We start from the raw sequence: 20025 nt of genomic DNA on the forward strand, positions 1-20025 counted from the left end.
CTGAGTATAGTTGGCACAGAACTCTAATCGGTCTCCCTTAAGACTTCCTGTCTTCACTGACAAACTCCTACTCAACTTTTAAGGCCTTGCTCAAATGTCCTCTCTATGAAGCCTTCTCCAAGCTCCACTGGTCAAAAAAAAAAAAAAAAAAAAAAAAGCACTAGAACTGCATTTCCCCAAATGCTGTCTATTAATAAGTATGGGACATGTAATATATTTTTTATACCCACCCCCTTGGAGAATTTTCAGTGTGCATTTGCATATTAAAAGCTTAGAGAAATCTTGTTGCAAATAAATCTATTTTACTGTGTTTAATAAAATGGTTCCCAAGCTTATTTGGGCCTGGAATCCTTTTTTCAAGCTAAGTCACTTAAATCCAGCAGTCCCATGTTCCTGGCTTTGGGATACTAGTCAAGCACGTAGTTCTCTAAGGCCAGAGACAGAATCTTATTTCTCCTATCTATGGCCCCAAGGCCTGGTGCAAGGCCTGGCCCACAGTACACACCAGTATAAGGCTGAATGAATGAATGAATGACCAACCCTGGCCTAAGCTGGACCAGACTGTGGAGTGTTTGGAAGCAGAAGGTCTTTGCCTCAAACATTTTATGAAAATGGAGTGGGCTAACTTGGGAGGTAATGAGCTCTCTGGCCTCGAGATACTCAAACAGAAACTAAATAACTACTTTCCCCTGTATTGTAGGGGCTCCCAACCCCTCCACACACTAGTCTTTGAGTAGGCCTGCACCCAGCAGATGCCCATGGGCCTCAGGAGAAATGGCCCCTGTTCACCATCGCCCCTTCCCTGTCCCTTTTATCTCGAAACTACAACTGATTCCCTTCCAGTCTAGCTGTCTGAGGATGAAGACCCCATCAGAGGGTGAGCAAGGGCCTGGGCCTCTGGGAGCCTGCACAAGGCTTGGCCCTCCACCCCCAGAGCCGTCGTGCTAGGTGATGCTGCTGTCCATCTCCCCGTCTATGGAGTCACATAAGCAGGAAGGGTTTGAAGGGACTCTGTCTGAAACCATCTGTCCAACCTCTTCATCATGTAGGGGTGGAAAGTGAGGCCTGGAGAAGTGATGTGACTTGCCCAAGGCCACACTTCCAGACAGTGAGAGAGCCAGGGCTATAGGGCACAGCCTGACCCAGATCCCTCTTCTCTGATCTCTCCCCTCCTTGTCTGACCTTCTAGCCTCTGCGTCAGAGCCTTGGTTCTCCTGTCTGCAAACCAGGAAATCCAAATTACTGTATGTTGGGCTTCTGTACTTTATCCCACGACCTGGGGGACGCAGGAGAAATTGAACATGTATTACCTACAAATATTATTGAAATGCTTCATTATTGGGTGAAAAGTAAAACAGGATTGCCACTTGCTTACCCTCTAGTGCACTGTCCTGGGGTTGGACACACTTGGGTTCTCAACCTGCTGTGGGCACTGTGTGCACCTTGGTGAGTCACTTCATGTAAACGTTGATGCCCTGTCTGTACAATGGGGTCGGGATGCTTCCTTCCTACCAGGACTTTTGTGAGACTGACCTGGGATTAACCTGCTATTTGAGGTTCGAAGGCACACAGTACGGGCTGGAATAACATACAGCCCACCTTTTCTGTTTCTGCCTGTGAGAGCTCATGTGCCCAGCTGAGTGAATGCCCAGACTCTCCTCTCTGGCCCGAGAAGGAGGCCTTGCTTTATAGTATGTCCTCTGGGCCTGGCAATTTGGTGGCAGAGAAATCTGCCTCCCATCCAGAGAGGATGCGCTGCTGGGCGAGATTCAAGGCACCCTTCACCCCACCTGCCTCTCCCTCCACATGGGGAAGGCAAGGCTTATTGGCTATTTATGCAGCAGAAATAAGGCTGAACCCACCCTCATATCCCCTTCTCTCCCAGCAGCTGATGGAGCTGGGGCCCTTCTCCTGCAGAATTACAGACTCAGAGCCATGCAGATCATCTGGTGCCACATCCACTTGACAGATAGGGAAACAGGAGAGGGAGAAGGAGGAAGGGGATGTGCCCAAGGCCTCAAAGCCAGAGGACGCTGGGCCTATACTCACCTGGAGTCTCCCAACACCCTACCTAGCAGTTGGCCTGGAGCTTTTACATTTATTATAAATCCTTGAGGCATCAGAGCAGAGAAATTAAGAGCCCTGCTTTGTACTCAGGTAATCTCAATCCTGGCTCTACCATTTACTGTGTGACTTCGGGAAGATTAGTTACCATCTCTGAGCCTCGGGTCCTTCATGGACAGCATGGAAGTAATTATATTAGGATTAAACAAGATGATGTTTATAAAAACTTAGTACTGCACTCGGCACCTAACTGCACTCAATGAATGACAGCTATAGTAGGTTACATCCTGCTCAGCACTATTGACATTTGGGGCTAGATAACTGTTGTGCTGGGCCATCTTGTGTGTTACAGGAAGTCTGGCAGCATCCCTGGCCTCTACCCACTAGATGCCAGTAGCAAACTCCACCCACCCCCCAAGTTGTGACAATCAAAACCATCTCCAAGCATTAACACATGTCTCCTAGAGTCAAAATCACCTCTAGTTGAGAAACCTGACCTAGAGAAGTCCTACTCAACTTTAAAACTTCAGGTCAAATATCACCTCCTCTGTGAAGCCTTCCCTGACCTATTAAGCACAATTGCTTTGTACTCCAGATTCCATCACAGGGGTCAGATCCTGACATGCTGTGTGTCCTTGGTCACATCACTTTGCTTCTCTAAGGCTCCTTCTCTAAGGTTCATCTATAACATGAGGATATGACATTCCAGGGAAGGATGTTGTGAGGGTTAGGGATCCTTTATCAGAAGTGCCTAGTACTGTGCCTGGCACAGTGGGCACCCAAAACTCTTTTTAAATATCTTTATTCTGATTATAAAATTAACATAAGAAGCAGAGCTGTATAATGTAAAAGTTAAAGTCCCCCCCATAATCATACCCCATGAAACATGGCAGAAGCTACTATATAGTTCTAAGGATTTTTATGTAACTGTGGATGTGCATGTGCATGTGTGTGTGTGCGTACGTGTGTGTGCATGTGTGTGCGTGTGTGTGTGTGCGCGTACATGTGTGTGTGCATGTGTGTGTGCATGTGTGTGCGTGTGTGTGTGTGTGCATGTGTATGTGTGTTGGTGTCTTCCTCCCCACCTCCACTGCTGAGCACCTGGACCACTGAGCAAAGTGGAGGGACGGAGCCCATTCCCAGAGTTCAGGGCTTCTCAGCCAATACTCACTGAGCCCAGTCTGAATGCCTGGGACTGCACTGAGAGCTTTTCTTGCATTACCTCATTTAATCTTCATAGCACCCTGTGGGATGATACTGTTATCTATTTCTTTTACTGATGAAGAAACAGACTCAGAGGAATTAAGTGACTCCTTTGGTCACCCAGCTGGTAAATGGCAGGCCTAGCATTTGAAGCCAGTCTGACTAGGCCACATATCGTCCCTGAGCTACCTCTGAGGGCTGGGTAATTGTCTCCCAGCCACCCTGCCTGTCCTGTATTGACAGGGCTAGGCCATCTGTGCCAGCTGACGCCCCGAGGGCAGGTGGTTGGGACGTCATCTTGGTCAGAGCAGGCGTGGCATCCGGCTCTCTGGCCATCTCAGGTTCCTAACCCCCAGAGAAGGGATCCGATTCAGTCTCAGCCGCCCCCTCCAGGCCTCATGTGACCATTGGAGCCCTTCCCAAGGCTTCCTTCATGCCAGAGAAGACAGCAGTGGATCGGCCTCGGACACAAGCCCTGGCAGCCGGGGTATGGTGATCCAGTGACACCAAGGCAGCCACCCAAGGAGGGAGCGGGGCTGGGGGCTAGGTTCAAATCCCAGCTCTGGTTTCTTCCAGGAGAGGGGGTGACACCCTCTTACCCAATCTGAGAAATGGAAGTAAAAACTAGCCCTCCTGCTTTATGTATAAAGAGAGAGAATGAGTTGCTAAATATCCAAAGAAATGAGAGATTCAGAGGCACTTTATTTTGTAGCATAGACAGGAACGCAGCTGGGTTGTCTGTGTTGTGGGGAAGTGGCTCTGCTGTTACTTTTCCAAGGAGAGGGCAGGATTTCTATGCCAACAGCAGCCTCTGTGAGGGCAAAGCTGGCTGTGGGTCAAACTCAGAGCTGGCCGCTGGCATCTCCACATCCCTCTGCACAGGTGTCTGGGCAGCCAGGATACCCTGGCTGAGCACGGGCCACAGTGTAGAAACTTAAGGCCGACATTGGGGACCCCAAGATGTTTATTTTATAGAAAGAAAAGAGACCTGGTAGGGACTAACAATGATGAAACAACGACTCTAAAAAGTTATAGCCCAAGTTTTGGGGACACTAAGTTATGGGGTACTTACTGTGTGCCAGGTGCTGTGTTATGGGCATTTGATCCTCACTAGGATTTTTTCGTTCCCTACTCCCTGAGTGGGACTGAGATCAGTACCATGTCACAGATGAAGAAAATGAGGCTGAGGGACTCAGTAACCTTCCCAAGATCGCACTTCAAGTAGGAGGAAGAGCTGAGATTCAAACTGGTCTTTCTGACTCAGAATTCACCCTCCTTCCCAACACGCCAACTGTTCCAGGGAGCACCCAGATGGGGAGGAACCTGAGAAACCATCTAGTTGACAGGCTCCCCACTTCGCAGATGGGGAGACCTCCTTGCCCAGGGTGAGATCAGAGCTCAGTTCTCCCGACTCTCAGTCCAGTGTTGTTTTCCCAGTACCATTTACCTTCCTGACCCCCATCTCTGCTTGAACACTCAGAGTGGATGACAAGGATTTGGAGGTGAGTGCTGTCTTGGATTCAGGGATTCATTTAATAATTTCTGGGCTGGGCACAGTGGCCCACGCCTGTAATCCCAGCACTTCAGGAGGCCAAGGCAGGCGGATCACCTGAGTTTGAGATCAGCCTGGCCAACATGATGAAACCCCCGTCTCTACTAAAAATACAAAAAAAAAATTAGCTGGCCATTCGTGGCACGCGCCTGTAATCCCAGCTACTCGGGAGGCTGAGGCATGAGAATCGCTTGAACCCGGGAGGCAGAGGTTGCAGTGAGCCGAGATCATTCCACTACACTCCAGCCTGGGTGACAGAGCAAGACTCCATCTTAAAAAAAATACATATACATATACATATACATCATATACATACACATATACGTGTGTGTGTACATATATAGTGTGTGTACATATATATGTACATATATATATAGTGTGTGTACATATATATATGTACACAAACACATAATTCCTTTAGTCAGTATCTGTGCCATGGCTACAGAGGGCCAGCCCTGTGTTGGGCCCAGGAGAGAACTACACAAGACCTGGCCCTGTGTGGTCCCGAGAGATAGGCCCATAAACTGGTAGGTTGCTGTAACTGAAGCTTGCTCTGTTGAGCTGAATCCTAAAAGATATGCTGAGTGCTTCAGGCCTGGGAGCAGAAAGAAAGATGTTATGGAGAGAGGGAATAAAAACATGCATAGCCTGGTGCAGATTGTTCCAAGGACCGGGTTCAAGGCTTTGACAGGCAGGCACGCTCTCCTTCTCTCTCTCTCCCCCAGCCTGCCTCTCATTTAATTCTAACAGTAACCCTATGAGATGGATCTCATTGCCCCATTTTATAAGTGGAGAAACTGAGGCTCAGAAACTGTGCCTGGCTGGGCACAGTAGCTCACACCTGTAATTCCAGTACTTTGAGAGGTCAAGGCAGGAGGACTGCTTGAGCCCAGAAGTTCGAGACCAGTCTGGGCAACATGGCAAAACCCTATCTCTACAAAAAATACAAAAAAATTAGCCAGGCATGGTTTCATGCACCTGTAGTCCCAGCTATTTGGGAGGCTGAGGTGGAAGGATCACTTGAGCCCAGGAGGTTGAAACTGCAGTGGGCTGTGATGGTGCCACTGCACTCCAGCCAGCCCGGGCAACAGAGTGAGACCCTGTCTCAAAAAACCAAAAAGGAAAAACAGAAACTGTGCCTAAGGGCCTGGAAAGGGAGAAGGGAGAAGAAGGGGGAGGAAGAAAGGGGGGAAAAGAATATAAATGTATTTACTACCTCTGAATTGTACACTTAAAAATGGTAAAGATGATAAGTTATATACGTATATTTTACCTCAATAAATTTTTTTTAAAAAAGAGGCTGAGCACAGCGGCTTACGCTTCTAATCCCAGCTCTTGGGAGGCCAAGGCAGGAGGATCATTTGAGGCCAGAAGCTAGGAGTTCGAGACCATCCTGGGCAACACAGAGGGACCCCATCTCTACAATAAATTTTTAAAAATTATCCAGGCATGGTGCATGCCTGTAGTGCTAGATACTTGGGAGGTTGAGGCAGGAGGATTACTTGAGCCCCAGGAGTTTGAGGCTATAGTGAGCTATGATTGCACCACTGCACTTCAGCCTAGGTGACAGAGTCAGCCCTTGTCTCTAAAAAAATTTTTTTTAATTAGGGGAAGAAAGAAAAGAAAGAAACTGTGCTTAAGGTCAGAAAACCACTATGTGTCTCTGAAGCTGAAACTTGAACTCAGGTTATCTGAGTGTGACCAGGGACAGGCATGGAGGTGAGCACACATTCAGGTGGTTCGTTGTGGCTGGAGGGGACGGTGTGGCAGGAGGAGGTAAGAATGGAAAAGCAAGGCTTGACCAGCTCAGGAAGGGCTTTGAATGCTTGAATGTGCACACACATGCACACACACATGTACACACATACACATGCATGCACATACAAACACACACACACACATGCATGCACCCACTGAGCTTGATCCTTAACATGCTAGGAAGCCAGAAACAGATGTGAGCGGGCAAGTGTAGCCCGGCCAGGTCTGCATGATGGACCAAGCGCTCTGGAGCAGTGTGCCAGGGGAGCTGGTGGGAGACCCTAGAAGCAGGGAGTGGCCAGATGTTGCCAGAGATTGTGTGGTTCGGAAGTGCACAAGGAGGGTTGGGGCTCGAAGATATAGAAGAACTCTGGTCTGTTGGGAGGACCAGGAGCATCCGGTTCTAGGTGTAGATGAAGGATTGGGGCTGGGGGAGGAAAGGGAGAGGCGAGTTCAAGTTTGTCACGGTCAGGTTTCTGGCATCCTCGGGTCAGAGAGGGAAAGAGACAGCAGTATCCAGGCATGGAGAAGAGGAGAGGCTTGAGCACCTACTGTGTGCAGCACCGTGCTGGGCCATGTCATCGGTGCCATCTCACTTAGCCTTCATCACAACACTGTGAAAGCTTGTGGAGGTCAGCCCTGAGCGCAGGTCATACGGTCAGGATTTGAACACAGGCTTTTCTGATGAAGAGTCCCTGAAGCCAGAGCTGAGATGGCTTTCCACAGCTGCTTTGTCCCCCCGGCCAGAAGGAGGGATGGCCTCACAGCAAGAGAGATCTGGCCTTGGGGACATTTGAGCCCTGCCTCTCTGTGTCCCCCAATTCCTCTGCTGCCCTAGTCCTGGCTTCCTCATACCAATAAAGAACCCCAGAGCCTGAAAGCTGGCCTATTTGTATAACTGTGTGCTCAGGGCTGTGCAGACTCCACAGCCCCACCCGCTGAGGTGTCTCCTCCCCACTCACCTCATCCTGCCCTGCCCACCCCCACTCCGATGGGGCCCTGTGGAATCCAACTCTCCCAAGCTGACATTCAAGGCCTCCTCCAGTGCCCACCCCTACCCTAGCTAGCTCCAACTGGCCTTTCCAGCTTGGGACTCCACCCACCTGTCACATGCCTGGCTACAGCCATCCCCAACCACCCCTACTTCCTGCACACGTGAGGGTGGGCCCCTACCCAACCTGTTCTCCCCACCTGCAATGCCCTGGCCCATCCTGGAGACTTGAAGGAACCCTGGCCATCCATCTTCCTTTGTCCTTCCATCAGAAACAAACGCCTTCCTTGAAGCTCCCCCAGTTCTGAGTCCCAACTTTACATATAGTTACTATGATGATAATGACAACCCAGATTGATTGAGCTCACCCTGTGCGTCACGTCAGGTCACGAATTAAGTCATTTCATTCCCAGAGCAAAGCCTATGGAGCAGGTGCTCTTAGGCCTTAGTTAGTAGATTTGAGGCCGGCGCCATGGCTGATGCCTGTGATCCCAGCACTTTGGGAGGCCAAGGTAGGCGGATCACTTGAGGTCAGGAGTTCAAGACCAGCCTGGCCAACATGGTGAAACCCCATCTCTACTAAAAATACAAAAATTAGCCAGGCGTGGTGGCGGGCGCCTATAATCCCAGCTACTCGGGATGCTGAGGCAGGAGAATCACTTGAACCTGGGAGGCAGAGGTTGTAGTGAGCCAAGATCGCACCACTACACCCCAGCCTGGGTTACAGAGCGAGATTCTGTCTCAAAAAAAATAAAAATAAAAATAAGACCTTACTTTACAGATTTGGAAACCAAGGTTTCCAAAGGGAGGGCGCTGTGAGCACAGCCAGGTGTTGTCAGCTGTACTGGATCCTAGCAGGCCCTCCATGTTTATCCTGTTCTTCTTTGTATTTTACCTATTCAAGTTTCTTCCTCCTCGACTAACTGCAGATTCTTCAAGGACCATGTATAGGCCCACCCCTGGAGCGGCCAGCACAAAGCCTGACACTCACTGGGTACTCAGAAATCTTTGCTGTATTGATTTGCATGGGAGGTAGGGAGGCCAAGAGATTCTGAACATGGATTTTCGGAGCCACTGAGACCCTCCCCTCTGCCTCTTACTAGCTGTCAGCAGGCTGCCTAACCTCAGCCTCAGTTTCCCCCTCTGTGAGATGGACGCCATAAAGACACCACTAGCCTTGTGGATTGTTGTGAGAATTAGGTGACAAGATGCCTGTGAAATTCAAACCCAAACCACACCCGCCTCCAGCCCCTCTGGTTCTGGGTCTCTGCCTTTACGTGTCCTTCCTCAGGGTTAAGCTGTATCACTTGGGAGTTTATCAGGCTCCAGTTTCCTGTGTGACCTCTCTGCTGGAGTAAAATTTCCAGTTTGTTCTCCTCTGTCAAGCTGTGTGGCCGTGGGCCAGTCGGTCCCTTCCCTTGGGCCTGTGTTTCCTGTCCTGGCAATCCAAGGGGTTGGACCAGATGGTCCCTGCAGCCTCTTCCTGCTCTGGCCATCTGAGAACGGAAGGAGGGGCCACCTGGACACAGTGAGGGATGAAGACACAAAGAAGTGACTGGGAAGCCGCATACGGGACACAGTGACCACTTTGTCTCCTGAGCACCCAGGGTGTGCCAGGCTCTGTGCCCTGTGAGGCCGAACACTTCTTACCATTGTCTCATTTTACCCTCCCAACCCTAGGAGATATGATTATCCCCATTTTTCAGACAAGGCACTGGGGCACAGAGAGGTTAGGTGACATCCTAGGGTCACACAGCCCGATGGGTGGTAGAGCCAGTCTTCTTTTTTTTTTTTTTGAGACGGAGTCTCGCTCTGTCGCCCAGGCTGGAGTGCGGTGGCGCGATCTCGGCTCACTGCAAGCTCCGCCTCCCGGGTTCACGCCATTCTCCTGCCTCAGCCTCTCCAAGTAGCTGGGACTACAGGCGCCCGCCACCACGCCCGGCTAATTTTTTGTATTTTTAGTAGAGACGGGGTTTCACCGTGGTCTCGATCTCCTGACCTCGTGATCCGCCCGCCTCGGCCTCCCAAAGTGCTGGGATTACAAGCGTGAGCCACCGCGCCCGGCCGGTAGAGCCAGTCTTCTAACCAAGGTAGAGCCAGTCTTCTAACTAATCTCCAACATGTTGGACGGGGAGGGGTGACACAGCTCAGGCAGCCTTCTAAGTCCTACCTTCTGGACTCTAGGGTTTGGTTTTCCTAAGTTAGCTGTTCCTTTGGGCTCTGCACCAAGCCCACCCAGGGAACTCTGCCTGCTGGGGGCCTTCTCTCCCCTCCCACCCTTTCAGAGGTGAACTCTGACCCAGCCTAGCCTCATCCCTGGGCAGGGACATCCTGAAGACTCAGCAAGGCCAGGGTGTGTGACCCTGTCCCGGGTACTGAGATTGTGAAAATCTCCCCTTTCCACAGTCCTTGCCCTCAAGATCCACAATCTAGTAGGGGAGTTTTTTTTTTTTTTTTAAAGATGGGGTCTCGCTCTGTCACCCAAGCTGGAATGTACAATCTAGTAGGGAAGATTTTTTTTTTAAAGAGACTGGACTGTGTCACCCAGGCTGGAGTGCAGTGACACGATCTTGGCTCACTGCAACCTCCTGGGTTAAAGCAATTCTCGCGCCTCAGCCTCCCAAGTAGCTAGGATTACAGGCACCCGCCACCATGCCCAGCTAATTTTTGTATTTTTAGTAGAGATGGGGTTTTGCCATGTTGGCCAGGCTGGTTTTGAACTTCTGACCTCAGGTGATGCACCTGCCTCAGCCTCCCAAAGGGTTTGGATTACAGGTGTGAGCCACTGCGCCCGGCCTAGTAGGGGAGATTGACAGGTAACCTTGCAATTAAAATGCAGTGTGTGCCATCTGGGTACAAGTGTGGGACACTGTGCATGCAGAGTTTGAGACATGGACTCCCAGGGGAGGTGACATTTGATCTGAGTCTTGAGAGATGTGTAAAGGCCTGGAGAGCTCTGTGAGCTGCTCAGTGTGCCTGGAGCACTACTGTCCACTAGAACTCTCTGGGAGAACAGGCAGTTCTGTGTCCGCACTGTCTGATACAGCAGCCCAGGTGGCTGGCAAGCACTCAAAATGTGGCCAGTGCAACCAAGGAGCTGAATTTTCCATTTTATTTCATTTTAATTAATTGCAATTTAAATAGCCACGTGTGTCGTATTGAACAGCACACGTCTGGACCAAGAGCTAGGACTGGAGACAAAAAGGTTGGGGCCAGCAGTGAAGAGCCTTGAATGTTACCCTAAGGCTTTGTGCCTTTCTTCTCAGACAATGTGGAAATCTGCGGACTGGCACAATGGGGAGAGTGAGAAGGGGAAGCATTTATAGATCTGCCCTTTAGAACAATCACTGCAGCTGCTGTGCAGGGCACTTGGAGCAGCAGGAGAGCTAGAGGCAGGGAGGAGCCTGGGGCCACAGCCCAGAAAAGAAGTGATGAAAACCGAACCAGAGGCAGCACGCATAGAGAGGAGAGAACAAATTCCAGACCAAACCTGGGACTAGATTGGTTTGGAGGCAGTAGGAATCAAGGATGACTCTCACTCCGAGGTTTCTGGCTGGGATGGAGTTGGGGGAGGGGTGCCCTTCACTGAGATGGGGAATATGGGGAGAGGAGCAAGTTGGGGATCTCCGAACACGATCACAGCATTCCCTGTAAGTGTCTGTGTCCCTGACTGTCACCCCAACACATGCACACCTCGTGGCATCATGTTGAGGACTCACCCCTCATCTCTCCCCATCCCTGACCAGCACCATGTGAGGCCCAAGGTCTCACCACACGTTTGTGGAATGGGCAAATGAGTGTTCCGATTCTCCCAGGATCCAGGAGGAAGGAGCAACCCGCCGTCCTTATTCCCTGACTCCAGAATCAGGGAGGAAACGTCCAGGTTTCTCGAGCGCCCTGGGCAATGTGAGGAGCACAGACTCCAAGGCAATTTCTCAGAAATCCCAAAGAGCTGCCTGGGTGCTGGGTCTTCTGTGGACCCATGGGGACCACCAGGGGGAGAACTGTAGCACTCAGCCCATCTCCTCAACATCTGCCTCTCAGCCACTGTGTCCCAGGTCGGATAGCCCAAGGCTGGCAGAGGCACCTGAGGAGCGGTCTTTCTACTCTCTTAGGCAAACGAGATTCCTCTGCCCTGAGGACTGTGTCCGCTCAAGCTGCACACGAATGCTAGGAATGACTTTCAGCTCTTAGTAACAGAGCCCTGGCTGAAGTAGCTGCAGTCAGATGGGGTGCGTTTCTCTCTCATGTGAGACAAGGCTCTAGGAAAGGACTCCAGGTGGGGTGTGCTGCAGCAGGTCGCACTGGCTCCTGAGAGCTGATTGTGCGCATCTCATCCCAGTGCCAAGTCAACTACTACTTCACATGGATAGCTTGAAATCCACTGAGCGGAAACATTTACGCCATGGAAATTGGCACTGTTGGGGCTTTAAAAAAAAAAAAAAAAGTTAGGCCGGGCGCGGTGGCTCACGCTTGTAATCCCAGCACTTTGGGAGGCCGAGGCGGGCGGATCACGAGGTCAGGAGATCGAGACCACGGTGAAACCCCGTCTCTACTAAAAACACAAAAAATTAGCCGGGCGTGGTGGCGGGCGCCCGTACTCCCAGCTACTCGGAGAGGCTGAGGCAGGAGAATGGCGTGAACCCGGGAGGCGGAGCTTGCAGTGAGCTGAGATCGCGCCATTGCACTCCAGCCTGGGTGACAGAGCGAGACTCCGTCTCAAAAAAAAAAAAAAAAAAAAAAAAGTTTTTCTCAGACAGCCAGCTTCCTAGCATGTCACTGAGTAAACCGATGGTGTGGCAGCCCCACAGTCATTAGGGACTTGGGCTCCTTCTTCCTTCTACTCTTCTGGTTTCAGCTTGTGACTTTGGTCTTTACAGTTGCCTCATGGCCTGAGATGGCTGCCAGAGTTCCAACCATTGCATCAGCATGGGCTCTCAAAACAAGCAGCTTGTATTTTTCTATCTTACCCCCATTTTCATGGCTGGCTCCTCCTCATCCTTCTGCTGTCACCTCCTCAGAGAAGCCTTCCCTGGCCACCCTACCTAAAGTCCCCTCCATCTCACACTGCTTTATTTTCTCTGCAGGACACACCATATTGGTAACCTCACTCCTTTATTATTTTCCTTGTTTGTTGTCTGTCTTCCCCACCAGACTAGTCCCTATGGTCAGGGACTGTGTCTGTCTTGTCGTTCACCGTAATCCCAGTGCCTCAACCGTGCCTGGTACATAATAGTTGCCCAAGAAATACTTGTTAAATGAATAATTGATGGTAATCAAAGAGAATTCTGTTTCCTGCATTCTTCCATCAGCATGTCATCATGAACGTTTTCCCATGTTGCTGCCTAGTCTGTAAAATTAATTGAACTAGACATTTACTGAGGCCCTCCCTGGTCTGACAAGCTGAATGAGTGGGAGGGAGGTGGATGTGAACAGGTAAGTCAGCCTTCCTGGCACTGCTCACAGCCCAGGCTGACTGGGGAACTCAGAGGCCATTTCCAGGAACTTCATTCATGCAGCAAGCGTCATTGAGTCCCGTCTCAGTGCCAGGCTGTTGCTGGGTGTGAGGTATGCGGAGAGGGTGCAGTAGGAGCCACCCTGGAGGACTCATGGGCCAATACGGGGACAACGGAGAGACAGACAGGAGAACAACTGGCAATAATACAACGGGCTAGATTCCCAATGCCTGCAGACAGCTGGACCCTGTGCTAGGGAGTCCTCACCTCCATACCCCATTTATCACTTGACAAATAAGCACTGAGTCCCTGAGCATAAGGCAGGGAACAAGCCAGACAAGATTCCTACTACTCTCATGAAATGCACATTCTAGTGAGGACACAAGCAATAAACACACAGTCAAATATATTCAGACAGCAGAAGGTGCAAGGAAGACCGTGAATCCAGATGCGTGACAGGGTATGAGGAGGTGCCACTGTGCGTGGGGTGGTCAGGCAAGACTCTTCAAGGAGGTGGCATCTGAGTTAAGTTAATGGTACAAAGGAGTCACCATGAGAAACTCTGAGAGTGGAGGCCACCAGCCAGAGGAAATAGCCAGGGCATAGTCTGAAGGTTGGAACGAGCTCAAGATGGTGGAGGCACAGGAAGAAGGCCACTGGCTGGATGGGAGTGATGGGGGAGGGTGTTGGAGACAGAGGTGGGATCAGAGGGTGCCCCAAACTCAGCAATCAAGATGAATAATATTTAATGCAATATTTCTTAAATCAAAATTAATGCAAAAAACCCATGATGAACAAAATTCAACATTTCAAACAAGGCTAGGATCACTAACAACGCTCTGCTGAGCCACACTGGAACCTGAGACAAAGGAAAAATCAGTGATGCTCATCATGTTTTTATGTAAAATTTTGATATCTTTTGTGTCGTGGATTTATTGTTATTCATCATGGGAGTCATCATGGTAGGAAACGTGTCACCTGGCATCAAGATCATGGTCTCCACAACCAGGCTGTCTGGGTTCCAATTCCTTCTTTACTGTTATATGCTTATCTGTATGCTGTGGGGCCAGTTTCTTGACCTCTCTGTATCTCTTTCTCCATCAGAAGATGGAGATAATAATTGTGCCTCCCTTAGGGTTACTGATAGGCCCAAGTGATTGAATACAAGCAAAGAGCTCAGAACAGTGCCCAGCCCACTGTAGCCCTCGGAGAACGTTGGCAGCTAGTCTGTAGCATTGGACTGGTACAGCTTTGGTTCCTTAGAGCAGCAGTCCCCAACCTTTTTAGCACCAGGGACCAGCTTCGTGGAAGACAATTTTTCCACAAACCGTGGGGGGTGGGGGTGGGGTGATGGTTTCAGGATGATTCAAGAGCATTACATTTATTGTGCACTTTATTTCTATTATTATTTCATTGTAATATATAATGAAATAATTACACAACTCAACATGATGTAGAATCAGTGGCAGCCCTGAGCTTGTTTTTCCGCAGCTAGACAGTCCCATCTGGGGGTGACGGAAGACAGTGAGTGATCATCAGGCATTAGATTCTCATGAGGAGCAGGCAACCTAGATCCCTCCCATGTGCAGTTCACGCTCCTGTGAGAATCTAATGCCACCACTGATCCAGCAGGAGGTGGAGTCAGGTGGTAATGCCAGCGATGAGGAGTGGCTGTAAATACAGATGGTTTGCCCCTCCCTACCACCGTTCATCTCCTGCTGTGCGGCCAGGTTCCTAACAAGCTAGGGACTAATACCCATCTGTGGCCTGGGGGTTGGAGACCCCTGCCTTAATTCTAAGTGGGGATCCACGGCCAAGTGTGGGGAGCCGGAGAGTGTGTATGTGGAGGTTGATTGTCACAGAAGCCTCTAGGGTGGCCAAAGAGGAGGAGGCTGTTGCAAAGATGCTGGTGAAAGATACGGATGGATTCTGGAGGTATTTAGGAGACAGACTCTACAGGACTTGCTGGTGGTTGAACTGTGATGGGAGGAAAGTGTTGGAGGTTGGGGACAGAGGCCAGGCTAACCCCCAGCGCCTGGCAGCGGTCAGGGCTGAATGCCTGGGCCAGGCGTGGCCCCCACCCCCATCCCGGCCCTGTGTGTGTTTCAGAGGGAGCTGAAGGAGCAACTTCAGGCCCTTCAAGACAGCGAGCGGGAGCACACTGAAGCGCTGCAGCTGCTCAAGCGACAACTGGCGGAGACCAAGGTGAGCCTGGCCGGGGCGCGGGGGTGGGGCCGGCAGAGATGAGGGCAGGGCTTCGGGGGGCGGGGCCAACTGAGGAAGAGGGGCGGGACCTCGGGTGTGCGGTGGAAACCTGGCTTCAAGGAGCCAAACCTGGAGTGAGAAGGGCAAGGTGGGGAAGAGGGTAGGGCGTCCATGAAGTTAAATGGGGGGGGACCCACCCCATCATGACAGGCTGCAAGGATGTGGGCTGGTCCCCTGGTTAAGGATGGGGCCATTTCTCCCTTCCCACTTTGGGTGGAAGTTGAGGCGGGTCCAGGGACCCTCGAGAAACCCCCTGCCTCCTGAAGGGCCGGGGAATGTGCTCAGTCTCTTTTTCCTCTCCCCTTATTAAAAACGCCCAACCCTGGTGTTGTGACACACACTTGTAATCCCAGTCTCTTCGGAGGCTGAGGCGAGATGATGGCTTGAGCCCAGGAGTTTGAGACCAGCCTGGCCAATATAGCGAGATGCCTTCTCTACAAAAAAAAAAAAAAAAAATTGAATATAACCAGGCGTGGTGGCACATGCCTGTAGTCCCAGCTACTCTGGAGACTGAGACAGATGGGAAGATCGCCTGAGCCCAGAAGTTTGAGGCTGCAATAGGCCATGATCATGCCACTGCACTCCAGCCTGTGTAGACAGAGTGATACCCTATCTCTAAAATGAATGAATGAATGAATGAATAAGCCCATTGCCTAGGAGTCAATCCTCAGCATGTCCCCTCGAAGCCCTCCAGAGGTGGCCCAGCCCTGGTATCATCTCCCCGTAAGCTCAGGCCATGGGATATGGACTCTGAAAGGTAGGGCCAAACTCTGCAGTCTCTGGCTACTGTGGTTTGGGAAACAAACAAACAAACAAACCTTTCCACTGACCTGAGAAGGACATGGGTTCTGATCCCACCACTAACTCACTGTGTGACTTTGGGTAAATTGCATGCTTTTCTGGGCCCCCAGCCTTCCCATCTGTCCAGTGGGGACTGCCAGGCTCAGTCCAGCACTCTGGGACTGGAAGGTGCTGGGTGGAGTCCCCACTGTACAGAGTGACTCTGTGTCGTGAGGCCTGGGGTGATTTCAGGCTGTCCGGCTCTGTCAGCAGGAGCTGCAGCAGAGCCTTAGGAATGCGCTGGGCCTCTGGAGGTCATCCTGGGGCCTGGAGACACCATTGGAAACCCAGATCTATGCCCCAGCTTGGCCACCAACCCACTATGGGGTCTCAGGAAGGTCATGACAAACAATTCTTCACAGAACATTCCAGAGTGCCTCTGGGCAGGACCCTCAGGGGGCAACAGATGATAAACAGTCACAGGATGCTGGCCTCATTGCTTCTCACAGCCTCAGTTTCCCCATCTGTCTGGTGATTCTGTACCTCTTGGATGATGAGAAGCAAATGGAAGCCTCTCTCTGGATGAGAGCGGAGTATTATGGGCTGTTCCTTCTCCCCAGCAGCACTCTCTTCTCTCCTCTCCACGTCCCACACCCTCTTTGTTTTTCTCCACTGACCTCTTCCTCCCCCGCTTTCCTGTCCATCTGTCTGCCTCTGGGGGGTCCTGTGGGGCCACATCCCCCTCGAGTTCCCCCAGCCCCACTTCCTGTCTGGACTGGGGTGTTTATACAAGAAATGCCTATGGATGCTTTGGAGGTCATATTTCACCTGGTGCCTGACTCGGCTATCCTGCTGCGCCTGCCCCTCCAATGGCCCAGCCTGAGGGCCTGTCTGATCTCCCTCCTCAGGCCCTCTGTTTTCCTTGGTCGGCGCCCTGGCGGGGTGATGCATTCTTGGCAGGGTGTTTTTCTGAAAGGGCCCCAGCGCCTCCAGGCCCCAGGGTGTTCCAAGGGATGTGGTGGGTTGGGGTGGGGGCTGTTTCCCCAGCCACAGAGCTGAAGGGAGGGGGTTGGGGAAAGGGTGACCCTGCCCTAGAAAGAACTAGAATAAATGGGGTGCACCAGTTTAGCAGAACTTTTCTCTGTGCTGAGAATCGTGTTCCCCTTCATTATCCTGCCAACCTCACAGAATGTCACCTCCACGAGAGCAGGATTCCCTAAAACCTAGCACAGTGTCCGGCACACAATAAGTAGTTATAAAAAAAGTGACTGAAAAGAAAAAAAAATCGGCCGGGCACAGTGGCTCACGCCTGTAATCCTAGCACTTTCAGAGGCTGAGGCGGGAGGATCACCTGAGGTCAGGAGTTTAAGACCAGCCTGGCCGATATGGTGAAACCCCGTCTCTACTAAAAATACAAAAACTAGCTGGACGTGGTGGTGGGTGCCTGTAATCCCACCTACTTGAGAGGCTGAGGCAGGAGAATTGCTTGAACCCAGGAGGTGGAGGTTGCAGTGAGCCAGTATCGAGCCACTGCACTCCAGCCTGGGCAACAAGAGTGAAACTCCATCTCAAAAAAATAAAAAACAACAAAAACCAAAACCAAAAACAAAAAAACAGGAAAGAAAAAAATCGTCCCAGGTAGGAACTGTTGTTATCTCAATTTTATCAGTGAGGAAACTGAGGCACAGAGAGGTTGAGGGACCACCCTGAAGTCCCACAGCTAGAAAATGGCAACTTGGGAGCTTACCATCCAGTCCTGTCAGAGCCCAGTGCATATTCCAGCTGGGATGTCTCCTGGGGTGTCCTGGAAGAGCTATGGCTTTGTAGTCAGCAAGCCAGGTAGGTCAGTAGGACTTATCGGGAGTGTACTTGGGGCTCCAGGGGTGGCTGTCACTCTGATGTTCCACTGCTGGCTGCCCTGTCCCTGCCTTCCCCCCTTCCCCTCCCATCCTCTCTCATCCTTGTGACATTGAAACCCCAGCCTGGAAAGAAGTTGGAGCCTGCACCCAGCTCTGCAGAGCAATTTCGGACAAGACTCTTCCCTCCTTCACCCCTCAAGCTACTCCTGATTGCCAGCCTTGTACCAGGCCCTGGGATGGGCACAGGGGTGCAGAGCCAAAGGAGATGTTATTCCTACCCAGCAGGGGCTCACTTACTAGCCAGGGAGACAGAAAATGTGGGACAATGTATTGAGACTGTTGACAAAAGGCTCTGGGAACATCCATCCGCCTGAAAGAGAGGAAAGTTATCTCTGAAGAGGTCACTTTCAAGCTAGGTCTTGCAGGATGAGTAGGAGTTTGCCAGTTGAATACAGGGTTTTGGTAGGGTCATTCTAGGCAGGTGGAGTTGCAATGCAGTGGCACTAGGGAGGTCAGCTAGGGTTAAATTGAGAAGGTCCTTGAATGCCAGACTAAAGAGTTCGGCATTTTACTACGTGTCAAGAAGCTAAAGAGGTTTCCTAAACTCAGGATCGTCTGTGATTCAGTTGGCACTTTAGAAGGATCACTCTGACAGTGAGTTTGCTGGCAAAGACAAGAGTTGACTTGTAGACCAAGTGAGTTGGAAAGACCTGTGGGACCCCAGGGGGATGTGTTGGGGAGACTGTTGGAAAAATGGGTGTGGCACTCAGGAGACAGGCAAGGCCATCCATACGGACTTGGGAACCATCCTTAGAGCAGTTTGAGTTGAAAATGGGGGCAGGTGTAGAGGGTGAGGATGGAAGGCGCTGACCTGGATGAGCCCCGAGGAACATGGGAGGCAGAGCGGCAGCAGTCACAGAGATGGGAGGCAAAGCAGAACTCTCAACTAGGAGAGGGTGGCCAGTGGGCTAAGTGCTGCAGAGTGGTCTAGGAGGAGCCAGAGGAGCAGCTGTGGCGTGTGGGCACCTGTGGAGGGCAGCTCCAGGTGGTGCAGGGATGACGGACCCCATCTTCCCCATCAGCAACATGCCGCTGCAGAGGCCTCCACCCTCCCCGGGTGAGGGGGCTCAGGAAGGCCACGGCAGCCTGGCTGTGCATCCCCAGCCTCTCGTCCGCCCCCCTTTGTCTGCCTGGTGTTCTGGGTGGGCATGCGCAGCAAGGCTGGCCCGCTGCCAGCGGTTCTTCCTGCAGGCCAGCAGCCGCGCGTCGGGGAGGGAACAGGCCCTAATTGAGCCTTTGTAGAGCCTCCCACAGAGCCCTGAGCGCTGAACACAGTGGGGTTTCTGACTCCATGAACTCCCAGCCAGAATCCCACAAAGTAAAATTGCAGAGGCAGGCCCCACATGCTGCTGCAGCCTGGCCCCACTTCTGTAGCCTGTGTCATCCTGACGTTAAGCCCTTCCTCATGCGGCTCCCTCTGCCTGTTCCCCCGACACCCCCAACTGACATCCTGCCCATCCCTCAGGCCCCGGCTCAGAACCTGTCTGTCAATGAAGACTTCCAGGAAACGCTTATTAGAATTGCAGTCTTCAATAAGCAGGCTTTTTCTCTGCGCCTTGGAGTGTGCACAACAACACCCCCTCATTTCATCTTCACCACAATCCTACAATGCAGTTTTTGTTACCCCTTTCACAGATAAGAAAACTAAGGTTCACAGCTCTTAGGCAGCTGACGTTGCCATAGCTAGAGACCCAGAGCTAGAATCCTTACGCAGGCTGTCGGGTACCAAACCTGTGCCCTTCACTACTTCACCCTTCCTGAGCTTCACAGTGCCCTTGGGGGCAGAGAAAACCATGAAAGTTCATGCTTACCTCCCTGATCCTGTCCATAAACACCAGTTCTTGTTCCTTAGCCAGAGGGTCCTTGAGGTAACAGGACACAGCGAGTAACCACCAAGGTTTTCTCAGCATGTTGCAATTTACAAAGCTCTTTGATGTCTGTGACCTTGTCATCTTTCCTTGAGCCCCCTGAATGAGCCCCATGAATGATTTTTTTAAAATAAAGACTTCAGCCGGGCACGATGGCTCACGCCCGTAA

At 51.3% G+C, this 20025-nt stretch overlaps 2 protein-coding genes across 2 annotated transcripts in view; one reads left to right on the forward strand and one right to left on the reverse strand.

Moving 5' to 3' along the window:
- Positions 1-20025, reverse strand: part of ZNF362 (zinc finger protein 362) — a 175750-nt gene that overhangs the window by 121180 nt on the left and 34545 nt on the right. The window lies entirely within an intron of this gene.
- TRIM62 (tripartite motif containing 62) overlaps positions 1-20025 on the forward strand; it is a 36556-nt gene that overhangs the window by 2013 nt on the left and 14518 nt on the right. Inside the window, exon 2 of the mRNA XM_055254915.2 lies at positions 15134-15229. Within this exon, the coding sequence (XP_055110890.1) occupies positions 15134-15229 (96 nt within the window). The remainder of the gene's footprint in view (positions 1-15133; positions 15230-20025) is intronic.

This window comes from Symphalangus syndactylus, chromosome 12 (genome assembly GCF_028878055.3).
Source record: "Symphalangus syndactylus isolate Jambi chromosome 12, NHGRI_mSymSyn1-v2.1_pri, whole genome shotgun sequence".
In the NCBI taxonomy this organism is placed as follows: domain Eukaryota; kingdom Metazoa; phylum Chordata; class Mammalia; order Primates; family Hylobatidae; genus Symphalangus; species Symphalangus syndactylus.